This window comes from Dipodomys spectabilis, unplaced genomic scaffold, assembly GCF_019054845.1.
Source record: "Dipodomys spectabilis isolate Male_0828 unplaced genomic scaffold, ASM1905484v1 ptg000783l, whole genome shotgun sequence".
Taxonomy (NCBI): domain Eukaryota; kingdom Metazoa; phylum Chordata; class Mammalia; order Rodentia; family Heteromyidae; genus Dipodomys; species Dipodomys spectabilis.
The window spans coordinates 8292580-8319262 of record NW_024871460.1 but is presented as its reverse complement, the minus strand read 5'-3'; the positions used below and the strand labels follow the sequence as shown (position 1 = coordinate 8319262).

Sequence of the window (26683 nt, the reverse complement as noted above, 5' to 3'; positions counted from 1 at the left end):
GTAATATGCTCTTTGTAGACAAAGCTAACAAAAAATGAAAGACAGACATACTCTAAGTCTGGCAGTGGCTGATCAAAGTCGTGAAATTCTTCAGGTAAAGTAATGGCATTGTAGGCTGCTTCTCGATTTTCCTCAGGCAGGTCAACAACACCTAGGAAAGAAATGTCAAGACTGATGGCCTACCTATACCTCAGACCATCAATTGACCAAAGGGAGATAAAGTAGGAATAATTTCCTATGATAAACCAAGCAAAACAGTACTCGGTTTTCTATTATCATATGCCATATTACTACTTGCTTTATAAAAGAAGTCTAAGTGTTTAGTATATATTAAACTTCAAATTTTAAGAGAACATATAAATACCATAGTTTTCTAATTTAGCGTGAAATTTAATAGGGGGAAACAGGAACGACTGCAAAGGAGTACAACATATAAATTCAGATAACTATCCTAGCTGTAAGGTCCAATTCTCTACTCATTTACCTGAACAAAAATATTAACCAAGAATTTACAAAGAACATTTAAGGAAAAGTCTGATCAACCAAGAATTTACAAAGAACATTTAAGGAAAAGTTTGATCAAAGTATTAAGCTTGTTTAAGAAAACCCCAAATCTTAAGACTTGAGCTATCATTAAAAGTTATCATATTAACTATGAGTTTTTAATATATGAAACTGTTAACTCAGTTCTATGTAAGTTGCTAAAAAAAAAGGGGGGGATAAAAAGAATCACTCCAACTGGACACCAGTGGCTCACGCCTGTAATCCTAGCTACTCAGGAGGCTGAGATCTGACGATCACAGTTCAAAGCCAGCCCAGGCAGGAAAGTCCATGAGACTCTTATCTCCAATAAACCACTAGAAAACTGGAAGTGCACTGTAGCTCAAGCAGTAGAGCGCTCGCCTTGAGCTGAAGAGCTGAGGGATAGTGCCCAAGCCCATAATTCAAGCTCCACAACTGACCAAAAAAATAAAAAAAAAATTACTCCAGTAAGATGTAAGTGGGTTTCCCTTCAACTATTGCCTCCCTAGACTCTGTCCTATCTGAGAATATTCCTATGCATTTCAATGAAAATAAAACAAAACATGCCTATCTGGAATATATACGTAGCAATTTTCCACACAAAGCATGGGGATCTTATAAGAAAAGGAGGTGGAGGGCTTGGGAAGGTGCTCAGTGGTAGAGTGCTTGCCTTGAATGCATGAGGCCCTGGGTTTGATTCCTCAGCACCACATAAGCAGAAAAAGCTGGAAGTGGTGCTGTGGCTCCAGTGGTAGAGCACTAGCCTTGAGCTGAAGAGCTGAGGGACAGCGCCCAGGCCCAGAGATCAGGCCACATGACCAACCAAAAAATAAATAAATAAATAAAATCAAAACATAAAAATAAAAGGTGGAGAGATGAGGGGCAGGAGAGAGGAAGAAGGGAAGGAAGGACTGAAACAATACCTGGCCGAAAAGCCATCTTTATCTTAATGAATGCTTCATTACAGTCTGCAAGAAGGTATTTGGCTTTTCTGTGATAGATTCGAACTACTCCCAGTAAGAGATGTCCTGATGTTCGCAGTGCCATCTTGACCTTTGAATAAAACATATTAATCTAATTTATAGATTTGGTTCTGTATACAAAGCTTGCATTTTGTACTACTTATATTGAGTTCTCACTTTCTTCTATACCTTTTATCATTTAAAGATGCCTGATAAACCCTTTATATTTTGTCAACGCATAAATTCTTTGAATAGCACACCAAAATAGCCCAAACACTAATGATTTATGAGTTAAAACAGTTATGAAGATAGCTATGGTACACCTTAAGGAGAATATACCTTGGATGCCAAATCAGAGCTATTTCTCCCTGCTAGCTGAGTTCTGCTAGCTTTGTTTCAAAAGCAGACATCCCCAACCTTTAAAGAATTGTTTCATTCTTGTCTGTCAATACTTGCTATTGAGTAGACAAGTTAACACTTCAGCTAAAAGAAAAAAGGGTCAAGTTTGCAGGACAGTGTCTGAGAAAGATTTTCCAAATTAAAGAATGTCTGTTTTCCTTCCCTCTTGTCTTTTTGCTTTGTAAGTAGGGCAGGCTGTGGAGCTGCTTGCAAGTCACCTGTAACCATGATGATGAAATCAGAAGGACAAGAAACCTGCAAACTGGGAAAGGAGAAACTTTGGGTAATATCCTTGAATTGCTTAACAAATCCTAAATTTACCTGTTTCCAAACTTCTGATTAAGTTAACTGATTATTTTCTTTATAAATTCAATTTTCAAGTGTCTTTTACTAGTTTCTTTTCATTTTTTGGTCCAAGACAAGAACTCACCTGATGCTTTCGCTCATTGGCTTGCTTGCTACTAACTGAGCCACACCTCCAATCCCAATTACTTTCTATTATTTGAATGGAAAATATACTAACCAACAAGTACATGTTACAATTCTATCTTTATTTCACTAGGAAATGTATAACCTAGTTTACTTCTTTCATGGTAGACCTTGATCAATATTAACTGAGATATCTAGTATGGGAGAAAAAATTAATGTTTGGGAAAATAGGACAATCTAAATACAAGTATTCAAACTTCTAAATATAAGGAACATTTAATGAGAATAAATAATCTCTAGATAATCTTCCCCAACTATGAAGCATACCAAAATTCTAGGGTCACAAAACTGTTTTATTTCCTTTAGGACTCTACTTATAACTCTCATATTCTCTGCATACTTAAGGTTACTTTATGATTTACAGAATAACATGAAGTTTGTTGCTATAAATTTTTAAATGTCAAAAATTTTAACAACCTAATCCATGACTTACCCTGTGATTAATTCCTACACAACAATAATTTCAAATTAAAACACTGCTTCCAAGGGAAAAATAGAATCTACTTATATTTGGTCTTATATGGTATTACCCTTGTCTATAGCAATATCCAAAAGTGATGTTTGGCAAAGGCTTTCTAGACTTGTTTGGTTCACAGAGGTAAAAGACTTATAAGCAAAAGAATGTATGCATAATAAAATAAACATAATAAAACCAGATGCATTCAAGGATAGCTTTGCACAGTGTGCAAGTGGTTCTTCTAATGGGTAAAAGAATGACCACATAGGCTTGCAGTTAAATACTCAGCTACAAATCTGACATTTACTGTAACCAACTAAACCAGTACTTTCCCAGAAGAATTGCACACTAAAACAAAACATTAGAAATCTTCAGGTCAGTTTACTTAGTGAAAATGAAACTATCCTTACACACTCTTACAATAAAGAAAAAGAAATCAAGCTGGACGCTGGTGGCTCTTGCCTGTTATCCTAGCTACTTACTCAGGAGGCTGAGATATGAGGATCTAGGATCAAAGTCAGACCAAGCAAGGAAAGTCCATGAGACTCTTATCTCCATTTAACCAGAAAACCAGAAGTGGCATTGTGGCTCAAGTGGTAGAACATTTTCCTTAATCTTTAGAGCTGAGGGATAGCAGCTAGGCCCAGAGTTCAAGCCCGACAACTGACAAAAAAAAAAGGTAAGTTCTTCAAGAAGTCTTAGGAAACTCATTCCTGGAATAATACTAGGTGCTAGGGAAGTTGAGATTGGGAGGATTGAGGTTCCAGGGGCAGCCTGGGTAAAAAAAGTTTAAGATTCCTACACAACCAATAAAAAGCTGGATGCGGTGACGTGTCATCCTACTACGTGGGAAACATTAATATGATTACTGAGGTTCAAATTGGCCTGGGCTAAAAAATCAATACCTTATTCCAAAAGTAGTAAGAACAAAAGGGTTGAAGACATGGCTCAGGTGGAGCAGCACTTGCCTAGTGAGTGCAAAGTCCTGTGTTCAAACCCAAACAAAATGCACAATTTATAAATGCTTAAAAATGTAAAGTGATTACTACCTTTTACATTACTCTTGAACTGTATGCCTTATACACATCACTGTCCCATATGCTTCCATAGTGCTAGTGGGCCATACCGTACTCTGTACCTACTCTGCGAAACAGTTACCCTCTTGACACAAAACATTCTCACTATTGGCATATAGATGGTAAAGAGCAGCAGCAAGAAATCAATTTCAAAAAGTGCAACTTCCCAGTTTTCTATGTCTCAGTTAAACATATCTATTTTAAAAAATACTAAAAAAAAAAATACTATATTCTCACAGTTTGACTATAAGTGTGAACTGGTAGAATCCTAATAGAAGAAACCCTCAATGGGTACCAGAAATCATAAAAATAAGTCTATTTCTTAACCCATCAATTACATTCTTGTTAAACTTAAGACTTAAAAAAATATGAACAGATTTAACAAGAAATGCTCACTAAATGATTATTTTTAAAAAAGAAAACTGAAAGCCCATAATCTTATAAATTATTTTGGCATGTATCCTAGGCTTTTCTGTGTTTTAATGTGCATATGTATTGAATATATGTGCATGTGATTTTTTTCTTGTACCTATATATCTATACGTATACATACAAATGACACTGTTATAAAAACCGTATTCAAGAAGAGCCGTTTACACTTGAAACATCTTTTAAAACAAAAAGCAGTTATAGGTTTATAGCAAAGCTGAGTGAAGAGTTACAGAGATTTTCCATGTACTCCTTGTACAGGAATAAGTTCCTTTACCCACGTCATTTATCACAGTTGTACCTTTACTCTAATTGGAAAATGATGTCAACATACTTTTATTACCCCAAGTCCATAGTTTACATTAGGACCACTTTTGGTCTAACATTTGTTAAATATGAACATAAAATGGCACACCATTGTACTTTAAGGCAAATAATGGTTGCTGCCCTAAAAAGAAAAACAACAAAAAAACTCCCGTTTTCTGCTTTTATACATCCCTTCTGCTCCAACCCTGTTATCTTTTTTACCTTCCTCATGATTTTGCCTTAACCAGACTGTCTTACAGCTAAGCATCACACAGTATACAGCCCCAAATTAGCTTGCTTTTCCTAATACATGTTTATGATACCTTTATGTCTGTCCATGGTATGATAGTTTATCTTTTTTTTTTTTTGGGGGGGGGGGGGGAGAGGTCAGTCATGGGGCTTGAACTCGGCCTGGGCTTATTTTTTTAAAGCACAAAACAATAATTTCACTCTCTGGATATACTATAGTTGACTTTATCCACTTACCTATTTATGGGTATCTTAGTTGCCTCCAAGTTTTAGTAATTATGAAAAAGCCGCTTCAGGTGCTTGTAAAGACTAAGTTTTCAACTATTTTGAGTAAATACTAAGGACCAAGGTCATTGGACTGTATGAGAAGAGTGAACATAAGAAACTACCAGGGCTGAGAAGGTGGCTCAGTGGTAGAGCACTTGCCTTGCATGCATGAGGCCCTGGGTTCGATTTCTCAGCAAAGAAACTACCAAACTCTCTCAAAATGGCCATATCATTTTTCATTCCTACTAACAATGAAGGTGAAGGAGTCTTGCCCAACATCTTACCACTATTTCCTGTTAAGTGTTTTGGATTTATTTTGGCCATTCTAATCTTTTAAGTAGTGGCATTTGGTTGTTTTAATTTGCATTTCTTTAATGACATTATTATTAAATGCTTTTTAATAAACTTACTTGATTTATGCAAGCTGTCTGTTAAAAAGTCTGCAGTTTCCCTGCTCCTTGTTGAATTTTAAGAGTCCTTTCTGTCTTTGGTGGACAACAATTTTTCAACAGGTATGTATGTTTTATACAGTTTTTCTACCAGTCTAGATTATCTTTTCATTTTCTTGATGTCTTTCACACAGAGCATTTATTTTTCTTTAGTACCAGGGATTGCATATAGTACGTATATACTCTCCCACTGAGCTAGCTGTATCCCTAGACCCAGAAATGAGCATTTTAACAAAATCTAGCTTTATTTTTTTAACATGGATTGTGTTTTGGTGTCTTGAAAAGATATACAGTCATTGATGTTTCATAATTATTTGCTAAAAAAGACTTTTTTTTGGTATCACTTATCTGTCATTCTAAATGACTGTACTGTTAGGACCATGGGACCAGAAGAGTTAAATTTCAAAAAATTAGAAATAATATAAACTATACAAGAGAAGAACTCAATAATGTTCAAACAAAACAATGACCTATAATATAAGCTAGATACTCTGTATAAGAAATCCTAAGAACAAATGTGTTTTAGAATTTAAAATTTTTGAGGCAGGCACTTATAGTTCACAACTTAACTTTAGCTACCTGGAATACTGAGACCTGCAGGATTGTGGTTTGAGGTCAGCCTAGGCAGAAAGGTCTAAAGGGAACATGCATGGAATGGAACATTATCATTATCCCAGTGGGAAGCATAAGAAGGCAGATTTGGGCTCAATTGAGAACTGAGAACCTACCCTAAAAATAATCAGCTAAAAACAGGGCAGGAGGCATGGCTCAGTGATAAGAGTACAAGTCCAGCAGGTAAGAGGTCTGAGTTCAAACTCTAATGGTGCTAAAACAAAAACCAGAACTTTCTAAATATAGCACATATGCCATATATTATAATATTCCAAAGAATATCTAGAAGCAGCTTCCTCTATAATCATACATATTATAAATACTTGAATTACTTCACTTCATCCCAGGTGAAGTCTATTTCAAATTCTGCAATTAAGTTCTGTGGCTGACAAATTATGGTCCTGTTTAACCATAATTTGAGGTACAGCTACAAATACAGCTTCTCCCCAATATAGTCTAATTACCAAATATTATAATATACAATAATACACAAAAGATGGGCAGGGAAGGTGGCTCAGTGGTAGAGCGCTTGCTTTGCATGCCTGAGGCCCTGGGTTCGATTCCTCAGCACCACATAAGCAAAAAGAAAAAAAAAACCGGAAGTGGCGCTGTGGCTCAAGTGGTAGAGCGCTAGCCTTGAGCTGAAGAGCTGAGGGGCAGCACTCAGGTCCAGAGTTCAGGCCCTACGACTGGACCCAAAAACAAAACAAAACAAACAAACAAAACCTTAAGAGAGCATCAGTAACAACTACTCCTGGAACACACTTGTAAACAAAGCAAATCAAATAAGGTTACTTTAGAAGCTTTCATCCTCGTGAGAGGCAAACATAAATAAGGGAGCAAAGATTTAGTGGAAGTTCCTGCAAATGGGCACAGCAACTGCAGAAGCTTTATAAGCTTAGCATTCTTAAGAATTGGTATGTAGACCTGTGAGGCACAGGTAAACCAAGTGGTGTAGATAGTGTCTGCTAAGCTGGGTAAGGTGGCTGGATGTGGCCCACCCCCCCCCCAAACTCCTTTTAATTAACAATAGTTCCTCATTTTGAACATTTTGTAATTTTCTTATCACTTACACAGAAGTATAAAAATACCTAGAAATAATTGCCCCACCTCATGCATATTTCTTATTAAAATAGGCAAATAAAAAATATCTGTGCGCTTAAGAGAATTTTAAAAAAGAGTATCAAACAGTTGGATCCAAACACATCTAAAGGTGATAAAAGACAAAACAATGAAAATGGGAAAAACCTATGGATTTTCATTGCCTCCAATATACAGAGATATCAAGGACTGTTTTTTGTAAGTTCTACTTCAGATATCAATAAAATGAATAAAAATACCAACATCAAACATACCTTTGGTGAGATGATACTTTCCACACTGCTCTCTAAATTACACTCGAACACATGGGCTTTGGTTAGCTTCTTATCCCAGTGGGCTGCCAGCCAAATTTTGGCCAGAGGCCCTCTTTTACTGAGAACAAAATGTGCGTAGAACATGATTCTGGTTTTCTATGAAACAAGAGGAAACCTGTGGGAAGAAAAAAAAGTATAGTACCACATGAGAACTTAAGTATTTATGAAGTAAAAACAAACAAACAAAAACCCCTGGAAAAATCAAAGGCCTGAAGGTATAAAATGTATTTTACAAAACACAGTATTAATTTTTGATGACAAGAAAAAGATCTCCAAATAATTGAGCAACAGGGAAAAGAGACAAGAATCAAATCTATTTATGCCTTATCTTAAAAACTATCGTAAAAAATTCATAAAGAATTCTTTTAGAAGTTCTATAAAGCATTAATTTCATTTTTATCCTGATTATTGACAGAAATGGTCAGTTTACTGACCAAAACCTTTCATGACAGTAGAAAAATGTCTAAGCCTAGTAATGTATGAGATTGTAGGTTCAATCTCCATTATCATAAAAATAAAAATACATAAATAAATAATAAAGTCTAAGAAAAGGATTCAGGCACAGGTTTCAATGGGGTTTAAAAATACCATTAAAATGAATAGTGTTCAGTTAAAAGACAATTGTTACTTTGTAATAATAAACTGCTAAGCACTTCATAGTTCACTAAGCAAAGTTAATCAAGTATTCTGGTCCTATTTTTATAGATTTAGAAAAACAGACAAAAAAGTAGAGTCTCATACACACAGAGCTTTAAGTAGAGTGAAGTGTACTTGTCTGCTGACTTTACTTTTCTGAAACTTTACTTTTCTTTCAGCAAAAGATGGCCTGTAAACCTCAGAGATTACAGTAGCTATGCAAACTGTTAATTTTCCCCTTTCACAGCTTATTTTTCCAAATAAAGTTCTGTCTATGTTTATGACCAGACCAAGATAAGTAACATTCAGAACTATTCTAACACCATAAAATTCTGTTATACCCATCACTTGCTTCCTACCATTCCTAAACGTTGGCATTCTTCTGTATATTTTGAATCTTGTCATCTTGAGAATGTTATATGGTCATATGTTCTTGAGATCCATCTACTGTGTTAGCATTTATCAATAGCACGTCTCATCTACTGCTATATAGCATTCTATGAGACAAGCAACCTACCACTGTTTAACCTTTTACCTTTAAAAGACATTTGTTTAGGTTTTATTAATATTCAAGCTGCTATAAATATTGATTATTTAGGATAAGATTGTTTTCTCCAGGGCAGTTATTCTATACTGTAACTGTTTGGTAAGTATATATTAAGTTTTAATAAAACAAACACAATTATTAAGATCTCCTGAGGTTTTCTTTGGACAAGATTAGCCAACATGGAGAAATGAAATAGCTACAACTATTTCAAAGATGATGAAAATGGGAATTAGTCTATCTGACTTCAACACTTACATACATATCTATAAGTCAGTGGCAGAAACACATTCATAGATAAGTCCAACTATTTTTTAAAATAAAAAAATACAAAAGCAATAGAGAAGGAATAGTCTCCAACAAATAGGACTGGAGTGGCTGAACTGTCATCCACAGCCCCTCCCTCACAGAACAATCTCAACCCAAACGAACATACCATGTTAAGAATTCATATTAGACAACAGATTTAAATATAAAACTACAAAACTTTCAGAGAAAAGAAAAACAAGGAAAAGTCTTTTGGTACAAATAATGTGGTAAATTTTTTTTCCCAGATAACACACCCAAAACACAATCCATAATGGAAAACTAGTCAATAAATTAGTCAGATTCAACAATTCTTGCTCTAAGAAAAGGCCCAAACACTTATAGACTGGGAAGAAATATATACAACCACATTATCTTTTTTGTGGGGGAGGGTGGGAGACGCTGCTATGGAGGCTTGAGCTCAGGGCCTGGGCACTCTCCCTTAACATTTTGTTCATGGATGGCACCACTTTAAGGTTTTGGTGGTTAACTGGAAATAAGAGTGTCACAGACTTTTCTGCCAGGGCTGGCTTTGAACAAGGCTCCTCAGACCTCAGCATCCTAATTAATTAGGATTATAGGGGTCACTGGTGCTGACAAAAGCCACAAATCTGACTGGGACTCAAATATGGAAACAAATCTTAAGCTCTCCCCCCCCCCCAAATTGAATTAGAAAATGAGCAAAAGAGAAATTGCCATTGCAGAAATATTCAATGCAAACAAGAACATAAAAAAATGTTCAATGTGATTAGCCATTAGGAAAATGCAGACTGATACCCAATTAGTTGACACCATATACTTATTACAGAAGTTTAGGAAAAACAGAAAACACTAAACACTGTTAAGAATCTCACACGTGTGCTGGTAGGTAAAAAAATCTTTGGTTAGCTTACAAAATAAAAGGCCCAGAGTAATTACACTTCTTAAATTTAGGATTTCCTTATTGTATCTTCAACTAAAAGTATGCCTGTTCTTTCCAACCTGAACATATCATAGGCAAGCGATTTCTTGAATGGTAAAAATAACTGGAAAGGTGAGACGCAGTGTAAACAGAGCAACAGCAAGCCATGTTTACCATCTGTTATATTTTAATAACAAAAAGACTCCTAAGAGATCATTAATTCACAGTAGTTTTCTATGAGGTGGGGAGCTTCATTAACTGTCTAACACTGTAACCTCCTTCTCCCAAATTTGAAGTAAAAAAACAAGTACTAGAAAGAATTCAGATCAAATGCTTTTTTAAAAAAATTAGTCATGGGGCTTAAACTCAGGGCCTCGGTGCTGCCTCTGAACCTCTTTGTGCTCAAGGCTAGCACTCTACCACTTGAGCTAAAGCTCTACTTCCAGCTTTTTCTGTGTATGGGCCACTGAGGAATCCAAGATTTCATGCGTGTTAGGTGGGCACTCAACCACTAAGCCACATTCCCAGCCCCAGAACAAATGTTTTAAGGCAGGGATGAGGAAGATTGTACAATCATTTGGTAGAATTGTATAAATACATACGTATGCTTTCCATACACTTCTCTTTTGCTGCTTGTGGACATCAGCCTATTTTCACAATTTTCTATGGCCCTCAAATAATGTTATAAAGATCCAAGTGACCCTGGGCAGAAAAAAAAAAGTTCCTCACCCTTGCTGAAGTTTAAATATTAAATACTAGCACTTCAAAAGTCCCTTATTTACCTAGTATTTTATAGATCATAATATACTGCTCCTGATGGAAGAAAAACTCCTATATTCAAATCAATGTGTCTCCTTCAAGCCTTAGAAAGGTTGTTAAAGCAAAATCTAAGCTGCCCCTGCAGTGTAATAAGAATGTAGAGAATTTTTATTAAAATCCAATGTGGCAGCGTGTTCTTAGAAATATAGTCACTGTGATATCCCAAGTTTCCCCACAGACACAACTTTCTGTCCCAAGTAAACAACAACAAAAAATCCTGTTTGCCATGTGACAATTACTAAATATGTATTAAATGAGTACATAAATGAGATACACCACATAATTTGACACACATAAACTGCTGGCACTATTCAACAGGTGTCAGTAGTTTGTAAGCATCAGTTCAGCTGCTAGGCAGAGCACCAGGCCTAAATATTCCAGCTATGTACAGGCAGAGATTCCTAAACAGATGCCTTCTTGGCATGGGATTGGGGGGTGGGGAACAAGTAAAGCAGAGTCAGCTAAAATTAAATCTGGGAAACGATTAGCAAGAGGAAATCACTCTAGTAACTGCAGGAAGCTGAACTGAAGGAATAGTGGTGGATCAACTATTGGCTTAAATCTAAATAAAGAGAAAATGTAATCGTTGCCTTTGCAAGCCAATTTTTTCTTGGTAATACTAACATTTATCCAACATTAAAAAGCCATCTCTATACTTTTGGAAGTTTCTAAATTCTTATAATCTTTTATAAAAGCCTTGGCAGAAAGCCTGAATTTGATACCACAGCAGAGCCCAAAAATTCCATGAGTTCTCAATCATTTTCTAAAGCAACAAGCAACTTCTTCAATTAATCCTTAGGGAAAAAAAATGTCCTGAGGACTGGCATTTTAGAATATACTAATTCAAGGAAGAGCAAGTTAAGATTATTCCAAAGAAGCAAAGTCAAACTGAAGCTAAGTTTTCCTCTACAATGTCAGCCATTAGCAGTATTCAGCCCCTCTATTAGGACAGTAGTTATGTAAACTAGTGAGAGAAACACACACCAAATGTTTTATAATCCAATTTTCTAATAAGTGTCCTATAGGTTCATTTTACATGAGAAAACAACAAAGAAAAAATTTAAGTCAGTGCTTACACTTCAAACTACAACACTGTGCTGCCTTGCCAGTCTAACTTTTAACAAAACACTAGAAATAGCCTACGTGATTATGACTGACCTGAAAATGATGAATACAAAATAATACCAGGCAGCCTTAAACACTGATGCAGAATTTGCACCAACTCAGGAATCTCTAAGACAAATTCCGAGTTGTTGGAAGGGCATGCATGGGTAGACAGCCTTTTGCTGCTCTCACTACATATATATACATAAACAGGGTTACCCTCCTTCTCTTAGGGTTCCACATCCTAAGATTCACCCACATGTGGGCCAAAAACAACTCTGTACGGACTATGTACGCACTGTCTTCCTTTTCCTTATTCCCTAAACCATAATCACCATTACACAAAATTTACACTGGATTAGGTATTATAAGCAATCTAGAGGCTATGTTGTATGCTGGAAGATGAATGAATGTTGCTTGAAAACACTATACCACTTTATTTACAGAGCTTGAATATTCAGGTATTTTTCTGGTGATGACAGAAGGCTGGGCAGAGGCATCCAGGTGCCTGGAACCATCTTCTGCAGATAAGCGACATCAATCCCACCTTTTACCAGAACACACGCATATCTCAGATATGTTTGGTTCTAGATTACTACAACAAAGACACGTAAGTTTTTTTTTTGGATTCCCAGTACATGTATGCCTTGAAGTATTATTTATAAAGAAATGGTAATCATAATCTGAATGATGGGGAAAATGGTACTATAAAGGTGCTCAACACAGAGTTCTGACAAACTTTCAACGGGTAAAAACGAAACAAAAGGAACGCAGTAGCCATGAAGAGGACTACTCCATGATAAAGTATGGCTGAGCTGGGCACATGTGGCTTATGCCTGTAATCCTAGCTACTCAGGCAGATGAGATCTGAGGATGGCGGTTCAAAACCAGCAGGGGCAGAAGGTCCCTGAGACTCTTATCACCAATAAACCACCAGAAAACTGGAAGTGGTGCTGTGGCTCAAGTGGTAGAACACTTGCCTCAAGCTGAAGAGCTGAGGGACAGCGCCCAAGGCCCAGAGTCCAAGCCTCAAGACTGACCAAGGGGGAGGGGGGGAAGGAAGGCAGGCGGGCAGGCAGGCAGATAAAATAAAACATGGCTACTTTTGACCTGTAGTTGTTTGAATCCACCACCTATGTTGAACCCTACAAACCCGGAGCAAATGTATACATTTAAAATCTGCTTGAACAAGTATAAAATATCTACACAGTACACAAAAAAATACCAAGTACACAAAAAAAGTACCAATCATCCCTTTTTGCAAAGTAGATCTTCAGGGAAAGTGAGGTGCACCTTTTTGTACTGCCTGACATACATACTATGTACACATAATACGAACAGTTCAAGCACCTTGCTTAACAGTAACAAACAGATTAACTTGGGCATACATACAAATCACCTATTCAAAGTAGTAATGGCCACACTGGAAATCAAGACAAAATCTGCTTTGCCCTTAACTAGCAAGTTAAGCATTTAACCTCTATACTATAAAAGAATGGTTTTTGGGAGTTTCCTAACCTTGGAAAACGTGGAAAGTTAACTTATATAAAAATGAAACCCTTTGAGGTGTTGAGGGAGGAGGAAGAGTAAGTAGGTTTTTCTAAATTTGCACATTGCAGCTTCACTCCCTTTTAGTCCTAGTATTAGATCCAGGGTTTTCACAATCAAGACAGGCCTAGATTTAAATTCAGCCTTTTCTTTAAATGGCTGTTTCTTTCTTTTCCTTTTTTGGGTCTGGTCGTAGGGCCTGAACTCTGGGCCTGGGCGCTGTCTCTCAGCTCTTCAGCTCAAGGCTAGCGCTCTACCACTTGAGTCAGAGCACCACTTCCGGCTTTTTTCTTTTTGCTTGTGTGGTGCTGAGGAATGGAAACCAGGGCCTCATGCATGCAAGGCAAGCGCTCTACCACTGAGCCACCTTCCCAGCCCCTACATGGCTGTTTCTAAAGGTAAATAAGTTCTAAATTTTAGGCTGAGCTTAACAGGTTTGTAACTTCAGCAATCAGGAAGCCCAGGCAGAAGGGAGGATCTTCAGTTGGAGGCCAGCCTGGGCTTGACAATGAGATTTGTCTCCTATCTCAAAACAAAGCAAAATAATAAAATCTGAATCTTTAGCTTTCTCATCTAAAAAGTGGGAAAACTTACTAAGAATACTTTAAAAAATCATGTTACAGCGCATCTAACTAGTGCCACAGCTGATGCAAATAGTAACTTTGAAAGATATACATCACTTAGCCAGCACAATGTCTATTATATCACAAAACAATTTCTCAAAAATCTCAACTTTAATACTCTACCTCATACACAATCCTAAGTAGACAACTTCGTTTTATGTATACTAATATACAGCCTTTATAGATACAGCAACATTAAGATTATGCTCTACTGAAATGACTTGTGCACAGACTGCACTATGTCCATTAGTTATACATTGCTGTTACCTTTTCAGCACTGTCAAATAATTTAATCATTGGCCACTGCTTTCATCCTTATCAACCTTCTCAAAAGCGTTTTGCGACTTCCAACATTAAACAAAGGTGTTAAGTGACTTTTACTACTTGGGAAAGTTTCTTCGGCTGGTCTCTCTGGCAATTATTTTCATTAAGAAAACAGGATTCTCCTTCCCTGAAAACCGATGGTGACTGGATACCAATGGTTAACTGTATTCTAAGTCGAGTGACAGCAAATACTTTCCCTGGTGAAGAGAGCCCTTCACAACACCCATGCTTCTGGAACGTGGAAGACAGCCTAAGAAATCAGACGGATCTGGGAAGACTGACCAAACCAACCCCTCTTTCCTTCTTCCAAGTTTGAAGGCCGCTAAGTCTGGCACCTTAACAGGACAGTGTCATGGGCCAAGCCCCCCCTCTCCACCCCGCAAGAGAGCATCTGCACCGCACCCCACAACCTAAGTAAGTTCTAGAAAAGTTAAACTGAAAGCTGTTCTACTCGTGTCCTACGACACTCAGAGACGAGTTCTTGTCTCCTTTCCCACCGATCTAACCTCTGTGTGTGTGTGTGTGTGTCCAACCTGAGTTTCTTTTAAAGAGTGGTGGGAAGCGGCAGCCAGGGGTCGGGGAGCGCCTCCCCCCCCCCCCGGCCCCGCGCGCTCCCCATCCCCCGCGCCCCGCGGACCCCGGGCTGCCCTCGGGCCTGGCACCAACGGCGGCGCCAGGCCGGCCCCGCGCGCTCCCGCCCCGGATCCCGCGTCCCCGCCGACAGCCATTTTCACCCGTGGAGTAGGCGGCCCGGTCTCCAGAGCGGGCTCGTTCAAACCTCCTCCCTCCCCGCGGCTCCGCCGGAGACCCGAGCGGGCCCGGCTCCCCGGGGCGGCGGCGCGCGGCCGCCTCCCGCCCACCCCCGGAGGCCCGGCGGCCGTTCCCGACCCGGACCGGCGCGGATGCCCGCCGCGGGCGGGGCGAGGGCGGCCCCGGGGCGGAGGAGGCCCCGGGCGGCGGCACGCGGGGGCGCGGCGAGGGCCGCCCTCCAGCCCGCCCGGCCGGACCCCGGAGTCGGCCGCCCCGACGGCGGGAAGGGGTGGGGGGAGGGAGCGGAGCGAAAGCAGGGGGTCGGCCGGGCCGCTTACCGGTTCTCCGCCGCGAGCGGGGCGGGCTGCGTGGCCCGGGGAGGGGGGAAAAGGGTCGGGGGAGGGGGCGGGGAAAGGGGGAACTCTGGAGAAGTGAAGCTGCGGAGCCGCTCCCGACGCCGCTCTGCCGCCGCCTCCTTTCCGATTCACTCAAACAAACAAGATGGCTGCCGTTACGCCGCGGCTCTTCCGGCCGCCCAAATCCTCGGTTCAAATCGGCAGGATGTTTACGGTCAAAATGGTGCCTGTGCGCTTGCGCGGCTAGCCGGAGCCTCCAGGAGGAGGGACGCACGCGCAGTGATCACTTCCTGTGGGCTGGGCTCCGCTCCTTCCCGGCGTGTGGAGCCCGGAACTGAGCAGGCGCGAAGCTACTACACTGGCGAGCGAGGCTTTCCAGAAGTGGCGGGTAGGGAGGGGAGTGGTGGCGGCGGCGGCGGCGGCGGCGGCGGCGGCGGCGGCGAACGGCGCATGCGCAGTGTTGAATAGTAGAGTGACTATTAGATTGTTTGATTCTTGCCCTGGTTTTAAAGAAAAGGGCTGCCTTTGTGATCACCCGACGCACAAATTCATTTTGGTGACTTTATAGCCACGAAAGAAGCATGAAACCCTTCAAGTAGCTAAGTGAAATCCCAAAGCTCGTTGATTTAGTCAACTTATACTTAGGAAACAACTTCTGTTTGCCCACACGGGCCAGCGAGGCTGCAGGATAAAGTGATGAATGCCCCCACTGAGCTCATGATAAAGCTCGGGAGGGATCTTGAACTTTTTAGTTATTTATCATGAGGAAGCGATGTGAATGGAAGGATGATTTGCATTTGTGTTTAGTTTCTGTCTCTCAACCCTGAAGATAACACCATCTAGGAGCAGGAATAATCTCGGGCTAGGAATTAAGCCTGAAGGCAGCCATTGGGCACAGTTGAGAAAGTGAATTTAAGGAAAGGGATTATTACCTCCTTAGAATACTTAGAAATATTTTAGTTTTGCTATCTGGGCCTACTAAAGGGATGGTTTTTCTCAGGTAGCTTGTCAAAGACTGAGGTGAACATGGCACTCCTCAGAAAAGGAAGCTTGATCAGGCTTCATGATGATTACTTGGATTTGGATCAGAAAACTTAATTATGCTAATAACTTTTAAATTCACCTCTTCAGGTGGGAATTTTTGCCAGTGACCATTCTAATGTATTTCCTCTTCATTCATTACCTGTTTTTCATCTATAATAGTGCTGAATCTCTGGAAATGATAGATATTTAATAGATACATACACATTGATAGTGTTTGCCTTGATGCCCTCTAGGCATTCAATCCAGAATGTAGGTGTTTTATAAATGTTTTTTAATATAGTAAGTACTGATGCTTTATTCTGCAAGTGGTTTAGAAATTTATTAGATAAACTCATGAAAATAGGATCAAGATAAACTTTTTTTTTTTGGTTTGGTCTTGAACTCAGATCCTGGTTGCTGTCCTGAGCTCTTTTTGCTTAAGGCTAGCATTGTTTGGGCCAAAGCGCCACTTCCAGTTTTCTGGAGGTTAATTGGAGATAAGAGTTTCATGGACTTTCCTGCCTGGCCCAGCTTTGAACTGCAATCCTCAGATCTCAGCTTCCTGAATAGTTTCATGGATTTTCCTGCCTGGGCTAGCTTTGAACTGCAATCCTCAGATCTCAGCTTCCTGAATAGAAAGGGTTACAGGTGTGAATCACCAGCACCTGCCTAAGGTGCTTAAAACAAATACAACTAACAAAAATGCTAACAAGCTGAATAAAAACTCCTTTAGACTTTTAAAAAGTGTGAGATCGCCAAAAATTGAGGAAGTAGTCTAGTAAATATAGTATTCTTACTATAAAGAATGTGAAGTTTCTTCATAGGAGGCATGTGAGGAAATGTAGTTGCTAAATTATGAGAAATTAGAATAATTTATGGATAAGAGAAACTACCACTTCAAAGACAGCATGAGTAACGACACAGCTCCAATTGGTAATCGGAGCTGAAGGATAATATGAACACGTAGGCAGTTTGCATAGTACTTGGTTCCCTGTAGCTTGATAGGAACAGCAAAACTTAACCTGCTATGGGAAAAAAATCATGCCTCAGTGGCTTCTATGCTACTTGGAAATCATTTATTTGCTCATCATGCATGAGAAACCAGCATCATTAGTAAAACTCTCACTTTAATATAACATTGAAATTCTTTCCCTAAATTTACTCTTTTATCAGAAGAACAATATATTCATAGCAAGTAGCTGAGAGTGATATGTCTCCAATTTTCCTAAGATCTTGTTTATACTTTAGATATCTAGAGATCTTGTTTATAATTTAGAAAAAAGTAGTACATTTATTTTACAACATCATGAAAATATCACGGTGAGTTTATTAATCTAGGATGTGCAACTGGATCTTATTAGCTTGTGTTGCTTTTTCAGAAACAGATATATTGGAAAACTAGTTTGTAGTTGATAATATCATTTGAATTCAGGACCTCATGCTCTTGCTAAACCTATATGCTCATGGCTCTACCATTTGGGCCATTGTGCCAGCGTAGCTCTCTAGTTGAAGATAGAATCTCAAGGACTTTACCTCTCTTGCTGGCTTTGAACTTTGATCCTCAGGTCTCAGCCTCCTGAATAACTAGGATTACAGATATGAGCCACCAACACCTGGTTGTTCTTGATGTTGTTGTTTTAATTTAAAGTTTATTATAAAGGTGATGTACAGAGGGGTTTCATAGTCAGGTAAGGAGTACATTTCTTTTTCAAGTGTTACAACCTCCCTCATTTTCTCCCACTTTTCCCCCTTGTCCTTGTTTTTAACTGTTATGTTTTGCTTAATGAAAGCAGCAAATTTTAAACAAGTCTCAATATCATTCCCTTCAAGGATTAATTCCTCTTTCTGGGCATGAGATATTAAGAAGCAATATCTATCCTCATCTGAATTGTGAGTATACATTTCTTACCAAAGAAAGGTAAGATTTTGCCGGGCACCAGTGGCTCATGCCTGTAATCCTAGCTACTCGGGAGGCTGAGATCTGAGGATCGTGGTTCAAAGCCAGCTCAGACAGGAAAGTCTGAGACTCTTATTTCCAATAATTAAAAAAAAACAACAACCAGAAAACCAGAAGTGGCTCTGTGACTGAAGTGGTAGAGCACTAGCCTTGAGCTGAAGGACAGCGCCCAGGCCCAGAGTTCAAGCCCCATGACCATCACCACCAACAACAAAGAGACCTATTCTCTGGAATAACAATGTTGTTGAAGAAGTGAGTGCACACAGACCTCATGTTATAATGAAGCTCAGCTTAACACTCTTGGCTGTATTCTGTATGTGACTACAGACAATCCCAATGACAGCAAGTTCTGATTCCCCACCATTTGTCAGTCCAGAGTTTCATCTTTTTCCTTTCAAGGATACTAAGCTCCACATTGATGTGACTAAAGGTGTTAGAGGCTTCTTCTTGGCACCTTCATAGTAGCTGAGTCCTTTCAGAGTGATGTTGACATTCTCTGGAGTGTGGCATTCTGACAGCTAAGAATTACATTCATTGCCTTGCCAAACCCCAGAAGTTCTATCTGAATGTGTTTTCCAGGGGTGGGGTGGAATGAAAAGGCCAGAAAGGAATTTGCATCTTGTGTTGCTAGATCCACATGACATTTAACATGCTGGGAAATAATCAGGGTAAGGAAACTGACCGTTACTGCTGGCTTTTCTAAAGCTAAAGACTTCATATTCACAGTACACACTGAGATCGTGTTTAAATCAAATTTGAGTTCAATTTTGAGTCGTCAGAGAGTCTACTATTGTTTTTTGAAGCAGTTTTCAGGTAATCACAAAGCTGCTAATATGTGGACCACTTTTTTTTTTTTTTTTGGTGCCAATACTGGGGTCTGATCTGGGCACTGTCCCTTACCTATTTTTGCTCAATTCTAAAGCTCTATCATTTGAGCCACAGCTCCACTTCTGGTTTTTTACTGGTGATATGGAGATAAGGGTTTCATAGATTTTCCTATACTGTGCTAATTTTCAACAGTTATGTTCAGATCTAAAGACTCTGGAGTAGTTAGGATTATAGGCATGAGCACCAGCTCCTGGCTCCTCCTCATCAGGAATGAGGAGGAGCCAAAAACTTCAAAGACTTCAAAGACTGATACCATTTGCATCTTTCAGCTCTATCTTCCTTGGAGTACTTACTTGTTTCATGGCTGGAAGATAGTACTTCTTCTTTTAAGCATCATTTTAGCATTTAGAGAAGAAGAAAGAAAAGAGTTACCCAATGCATGCGTCTATACTCAGCACACAACACTGATGTAAGAAAAGAAAAAGAACAGAAAGGAAAACTGAACAGACCAACAGGTTTCGTTTGGGAGGAAAGCCTGGGAAAGGCAACCAAGTTTCCTAAAACCCAGCTGAAGGGGAAATGGATCATTCCCCCCACCCCCCTTACAACTAGGGTTCTTTTTTTTTATTGTGAAAATACCGTACAGAGGGGTTACAATTACATGGGCAAGGTAATGCATGCCTGCCTGCCTGCCTGCCTGCTTTCCTTCCTTCCTTCCTTCCTTCCTTTCTTTCTTTCTTTCTTTCTTTTTTGGTCGGGTTGTGGAGCCTGAACTCTGGGCCTGGGCGCTGTCCCTCAGCTCTTCAGCTCAAGGCTAGAGCTCTACCACTTGAGCCACAGCCCCACTTCCGGTGTTTTTCTTTTTGCTTATGTGGTATGTGGTGCTGAGGAATCGAACCCAGGGCCTCAGGCATGCAAGGAAAGCGCTCTGCCACTGAGCCACCTTCCCAGCCCAATGCGTACATTTCTTATCAAGCATTGTTGCCTCCTCCTTTCTTTCCCCTTCCTATCCCTTCCCATCTCCCCCCACACACACTCCCCCCTCCTTCCCCCCTCCCTAGCCCCCCCCTTTTTTTTTGTCAGTCGCGTGGCTTGAGCTCTGGGCCTGGGCACTGTCCCTGTGCTCTTCAGCTCATTGCTAGTGCTGTACCACTTTGAGCCACAGGGCCACTTCCAATTTTCTTGTGGTTTATTGGAGGTAAGAGTCTCACGGACTTTCCTGTCCAGGTTAGCTTTGAACCACAGTCCCCAGATCTCAGTCTCCTGAGTAGCTAGTATTACACCAGTACCAGGCTAGTGTTCCTTTTTATTAGGTGGAAAAAGTGAAGTCAGTCAAGGCAGATGGAAGCGGGATGAGATGGAGTTGAGGTGGGAAAGCAATCGAGTAGAAGGTTTAAAGGGTTCAACAACATCTGAGTCCACCAGAGGCAGCAGTGCCAGATGTGGCCTTGGTCTCAGACTCTTCCAAAACTACCCCATACATTTGTTAAAGGGAAAGGGGTAGCGGGTAAGGGAGGGAAGATGATTCAGCAGAGGCAGCAGCAAGGACAATTCTAAGATAAGGCTGTCAGGGGAAAGGTAAGTGCTTTCAGTTTACGTTATTTCCCATCAATTGATATTAGCTGTTTGATATAATTAAGATTTAATTATCAACTTTATGCCAATGTGAAAGGCTACAGAATTCAATGACAAGTCATATATGCATATTCTGGGCCCTTTTGTAAATCCTATAGATCCAAATAGGAGAATACAGAGCCATATCCAAGTAGGAGATACAAATAAGAAACTTCTCTTCCCTCCTTCCTTCCTTCTCCACCTTCATCTCTTCTCTTTCTCCTCCTCCTCTTCCTCCTCTTCTTCCTCTTCTTCCTCTCTTCTCTTGCCCATTTTCATTCTTTTCTTTTTCAGTACTGAGAATTGAAGTCAGGACTTGGTGCTTTATAGTCAACTGTTCTACTACTTGAGCCATATCCCTAGTCTTTCCACACTAAGTTGGTTTTTCAGATAGGTTATAATGTTTTGCCTAGACTAGTGTTGGACCACAATTCTACTTCTGCTTCCTAAGTATCTGGAATAACAGGTGTACACACTCACCCCTAATGCTTTTTTCCCCCTATCTTATGCATGGTTCACTACACAAACAAGATTATTCTCCAACCCCTACCCCACCCCATTTACCTAAGTTCTTCTATCTGATCTTCCTGGTACATCCCGGATGTTATCCCATTTGGTCATATTTACTGTATAATGCATTTAGGGTAATAGCTTATGTGACCATTTTGCGCCATAATTCTGTCTTAAAATCCTTTTAAAATACAATTTCTATCAGTAGTAGAATTACAACCTTCAAAGAGTGAGACAATCCGTCGAAGCACGGTTAAAGATAACAAAAGAATCGTATTTATACTAGGTACACCAAAAAGGGGGGACTGCGACTACCTTGTCCTGGGCTGGATACTTAGAACCAAGAGCAGCCTGGACCACCAAACCTCCAAGCCTCCAATGGGCAGTCCTGACCTTTATTAGTTGGTCGGCAAACCACCAGTGAGTCAGTCTGCAAACCTCCAAACCTCAGACCTCCAAAGCTCCAAAGGGGAAGGCTTTGCCTTTTCCTTCCTTACTCCCCTGCAGGCCTGCCCTGCTGGGCCCTGGGAGGGGCCTCTTGCTGCCTTTCTTTCCTCCTGCTGTCTCTCTCTATCCCCCACTGCTCTGAGCACACAGCTTAAGTATAGGCTTGCTCCTCGCCCACTCCCATGGGTCGAATGGCTTTAACCACTGCTTACACCCCCTCTCCCAAGCTGTCCGCTGTCCCACCATGTTTTTGACAGCTTGACAGGTCTCGCTGTGGGGGAGTGACAGCAGCCTCTCGAAGCCCCGCCCCCTTGGTCAGCATGCCCCACCCATCAGGGCACACCCCGCCTCCTCCAGCAACAGGCCCCACCCCTCCAGCAGGCCAGGCCGCAGGGCAATGAGGTTACTACAGAGCAACAACTTTTCATATTTTTTCAATCCCTGATCTCAATCTAACAAGCTAAGGTTAAATAATATGAAAATGCCTCTTTAAAGTGGTATTTTCTGTGTTGTTAGGCCAGATCTCCGTTGGATCAGGGATCTAATGTTGGATTTGATTGCAAGATAGACTCTCCTTTTAATAACTTTTAGACAGTTTCTCATGATCTAATCTAGTCCTAGGGAGAGGTTGTTTATTCCTCCTGTACTTTCTGAGCTAACTTTTGAAAAAATAGAATTACTCTTTAGATAAGTAGAAAAATAACAGTGTGAAAAGCACAGTATAATGAATTCACGTATTACTTGATTAGTTTGTATTGGTAACTTTCAGATATCACTGCAAAAAACTGTGCTGGAGCTCTTCATCTCCAATCCCTTTCTTTATTTTTCTATTGTGGGATTTTCTGTTACTTCAGAGGAGTCTGTCCTTGACTCATCTATATGATATTATTTAAATAAGTGGGGAAGATTTTGCTCTTATGTTTCTTTGTGATTAAAAAAATGTTTTCACTTTCAAAAGCTCAAGAAGAATCTACAAAAATCAAGTAAACATGGAAAGGGTTCAGCTGTGGCAACAGAATATTCCTGTGATGGGAAGCAATAGCTGGGTTTGCAGCTACTGGTTGTCCCGAATCACAGAAGTCATCAACTATGTCATCCAAAAAAGGAAAACAAGCCATACTTAGTAGAAAGATTGGTGTCTAATGTACACAGTAAACCCACAATGACTGTTTTAAAACCAAACATCAGATTTTTGTGACTTAATTTGGGTGTCCCAGTACAACATGTCTTGAAAATGCTTTAAATCTTATACATGATACATTATGCAAAATATTCAACTATTGAGAGATAAAATTTTCTTGACATTTTGGAGTTCCTTTAGCAGAAGTTTGTAGCAGGTGCAAAGTATTTCAGAACAAAGTCTGGGCTGGAAAAATATTTAGTTACCAGCAATCCCATGCCTCTGAGGGATTGAGATGGAGGAGTTATTAGACTAAGAAAATTATAACTGTTCTGAACTTTTAGGAGATGAATTTAGAAATTTCTGTGGTGTTGTGAAATATGTTGGACTTTTGTCCCCATTTCCTGATATACAGCTCCTATAATACTTGAACTCATGGCTGGTATCCTACCACTTGAATTATACTACCCTCTTGGCTTTTTGCTGGAGGAGCTCAGTCTTCTGATTACAGGTGTCAGCCACTGGGTTGCTCTGCTTATATTCAGAAGATTTTTCTTCTAGTACAGAGGCTTGAACTCAGGTGTGCAGCAGATGCTATACCACTTGAGTCATGCCTATGTCCAGCATTTTTGCTGGTTAATTGGAAATATTGTCTTGTGGACTTTTCTGGTTGGGTCGGTTTGAATTGCAGTCTTTAGTGTTCAGTCTCCTGTGCAGCTAGGATTATAGGCATGAGAATCTGGTGTCCAGCTATTAATATGAATTTTGACAGAAGTCTAATTAATATATACTTGAAATGCAAAGATAGATCTACCAATGGCACTATATTTGAAGCCACTCGGCTGTCAAATTTTTTCTTTTTTTGTCAATTTTTTTCTTAATACAATTATTGTCTCTTTAGTGTTTTTACATTTTCTTTCTTAAAAGATTTATTTGCATAAGAAATTAAACTACATATCTATCTTGGATGCAATTGTTTGTATAAAATTAATGAGTATCATAATTTTGCTCTGTCTTTTGGAAAAATTTAACAAGATTCTTTAGAATTGTATAGTATAGTATACAGGATAGTATAGTTAGAATAGTATAGTATAGTATAGTTATTAGAGTCAAAGAAAATCTGAGTCCAAGGTGTCATATTCATCAATGAGACCAGTCTTAAGGGAAGAGGATAATCCTTAGGCTGACTTTGATATACTTTCTATTTTCAATTTCAGTTTCTTGAAGTGAGAAAATCAGCTCATTTCTGTAGGGAATAGCAACTCACACACACTTTCCTTTAATATGATACTCTTCCTTCACACACACAAAAATTTAAGAACAGTAATTTTGTCTGAAACAAAAGTGACCTTGAAAAACCCCCACTGCTTTGTAAGTATAATATATTAATTGGTCTAAGGCTTCAATGGAACATACAGAGTTTGGCTGAGGAGAAAACTAAGAAACAAAAGCATGAGTCAGCAACTGAGTTCTCTAAATCATGGCATGACCATGATTTAGCATATTATAAATGGCTCCTCAGCTGGTATTGTTGTCACTTACCTATAATCCTAGCTACTTGGGAGTCTAAGGTCTGAGAATAGCAGTTCAAAGCTAGCCTAGGAAGAAAAGATCTTGACACTCTTATATCCAATTAATAACCAAAAAGCCAGAAGTAGAGCTGTGGCTCAAGCGATAGAGTAAACAGCCTTGAGAAAGACAAAAAAAAACCGCGGGTGCTGGTGGCTCATGCCTATAATCCTAGCTCTCAGGAGGCTGAGATCTGAGGACCGTGTTTCAAAGCCAGCCCGGACAGGAAAGCCCATGAAACTTTTATTTCCAATAAATCACCAGAAAACTAGAAGTAGCACTGTGGCTCAAGTGGTAGAGCACTTGCATTGAGCTGAAGAGCTGAGGGACAGCATCCAGGCCCAGAGTTCAAACACACACACACACACACACACACACACACACACACAACAAATGGGAATGCAAGACTCTTGAGTTCAAGCCCCAGTACACTCTCTCTCTCTCTCTCTCTCTCTCTCTCTTTCTCTCTCTCTCTCTCACACACACATACACATATACACAGAGAATATATTATTTACTTATTCTACTTAGCCACCTTAACCTCCTTGCTCCTGTTTAATTGTTCCTAGAATATATATCTCAAAGTCTTTGTGCTTGCTGTTCATTTATTTGGGATATCTACAGGACTCTGACTTACATTCTTCAGGTTATTCTCAAATATCACCTTATCAGGGAGATCTTTCTTGGCTAGTATGTTTAATGAAACAACTGGCATTACTCTTTGGGTGTAATTTAATCCTCCTTTCTTGAGGAAATTAGGATAGATTTATTGTCACACAATGTAATTTTCATTGTTTGTTTATTATCCAAGTTCACTCTCTCCTGTATACAAACTAGCAAATGATTTCTTTTATATGTACTGCATATTCCCACAGTCTAGAACACTTGCAGACACTCAACAATCACAAAAGAGGGGGTAGCTGCAGGGTACCAAAATCAAATACAGTGACAGCAGGGGATATGTGTTCTTTCCCTATGGTATATCCCCTGCTGTCACTGTATTTGATTTTGGTACCCTGCATCTTGTATGTACATTTATCTGATTTGGAGAGGGGAAGGGGAATAACAAAATGCTGAAACAAGGACACAGGATGACCCATTGCAGCAATGAGACTCACAAGACACTATATTAGAAATGATCTTTACAACTTCAGGATGGGGAGAATGAGGGAGGCAGGGGAGGGAAAGGATAGTAGGAAAAAAACAAAGGAGAGGTTAAAATGTGCTCATTACCTTATTCATGTAACTGTAACCTTTATGTATAAAAACAATTAATTATTAAAAGAAGAGCGGTCTTTCCATATTCTCCCAGTGATTCAAATAATAGATCCTCACCAGTAGTGGGAGGAGATAGGAGAAAAGGTTCATGCTCTTTCTAAAGGTTGAGGTATAGATGTGAATAGTAAAACTCTTGGCACATCCACCTGAAAAACACCCTTCCCAACCTCTTGGTTATAATCAGTAGGCATTTAATAAATTGGCAATTTGTCACTACTACTATATTAATACTACTGCTAATAATCATGGCAATGGCAATATTAGCATTTGCTCTGTTAAAGATACTTTGAGAAGTAAGTGAAAGTAGATAGACATGAGCACACTGTTCAGTTTCCAGAAGGAAATAGTGTTTTATGTACGTGTATTATTTATTCTAGTATAGAATACTATGATTCTTGTATAGAATTCTAGCATAGAATTATATTGTGTTGAATAGATCATCCTTATCTCTATAAATTGAGAAACTGAGACTTAAGAGAGGTCTGAGAGTCTATTAGGAAGTGGCTGACTCACTCTTTGAAGTCTATTTGACACTCAATTTGTAGGCTTGTCAGCTAATTCTTAGTGCTTAGAATTTTGGTTTTGCAGCATCCTGTAAATCCTTCCTAACATTAACAGGAATGAAATAACTCTTGGGAATGAAATAACTCTGCCTGAAGCTCAAAGATGGGATTAAAAAAAAGAGACAAGAGTGTCTTTCAGGTGTATAATCCCAGCACTTCTAGTATGGTTTTACAACTCTATCCAGATTGTATTTATTACTCTCATGGCTTGTTGCAAACACAGGTCATGGA

The 26683-nt window shown here is 39.6% G+C and overlaps 1 protein-coding gene across 1 annotated transcript in view; it reads right to left on the bottom strand.

The window, feature by feature from the left end:
* Positions 1 to 15711, bottom strand: part of Rad21 (RAD21 cohesin complex component) — a 28416-nt gene extending 12705 nt beyond the window's left edge. Inside the window, exons 1-4 of the mRNA XM_042672957.1 lie at positions 15526 to 15711; positions 7573 to 7747; positions 1446 to 1575; positions 52 to 151 (exon numbers count right to left, since the gene is read on the bottom strand). Of these exons, the coding sequence (XP_042528891.1) occupies positions 52 to 151; positions 1446 to 1575; positions 7573 to 7716 (374 nt within the window). The 5' untranslated portion in view covers positions 7717 to 7747; positions 15526 to 15711. The remainder of the gene's footprint in view (positions 1 to 51; positions 152 to 1445; positions 1576 to 7572; positions 7748 to 15525) is intronic.
* Positions 15712 to 26683: the final 10972 nt, after the last annotated feature.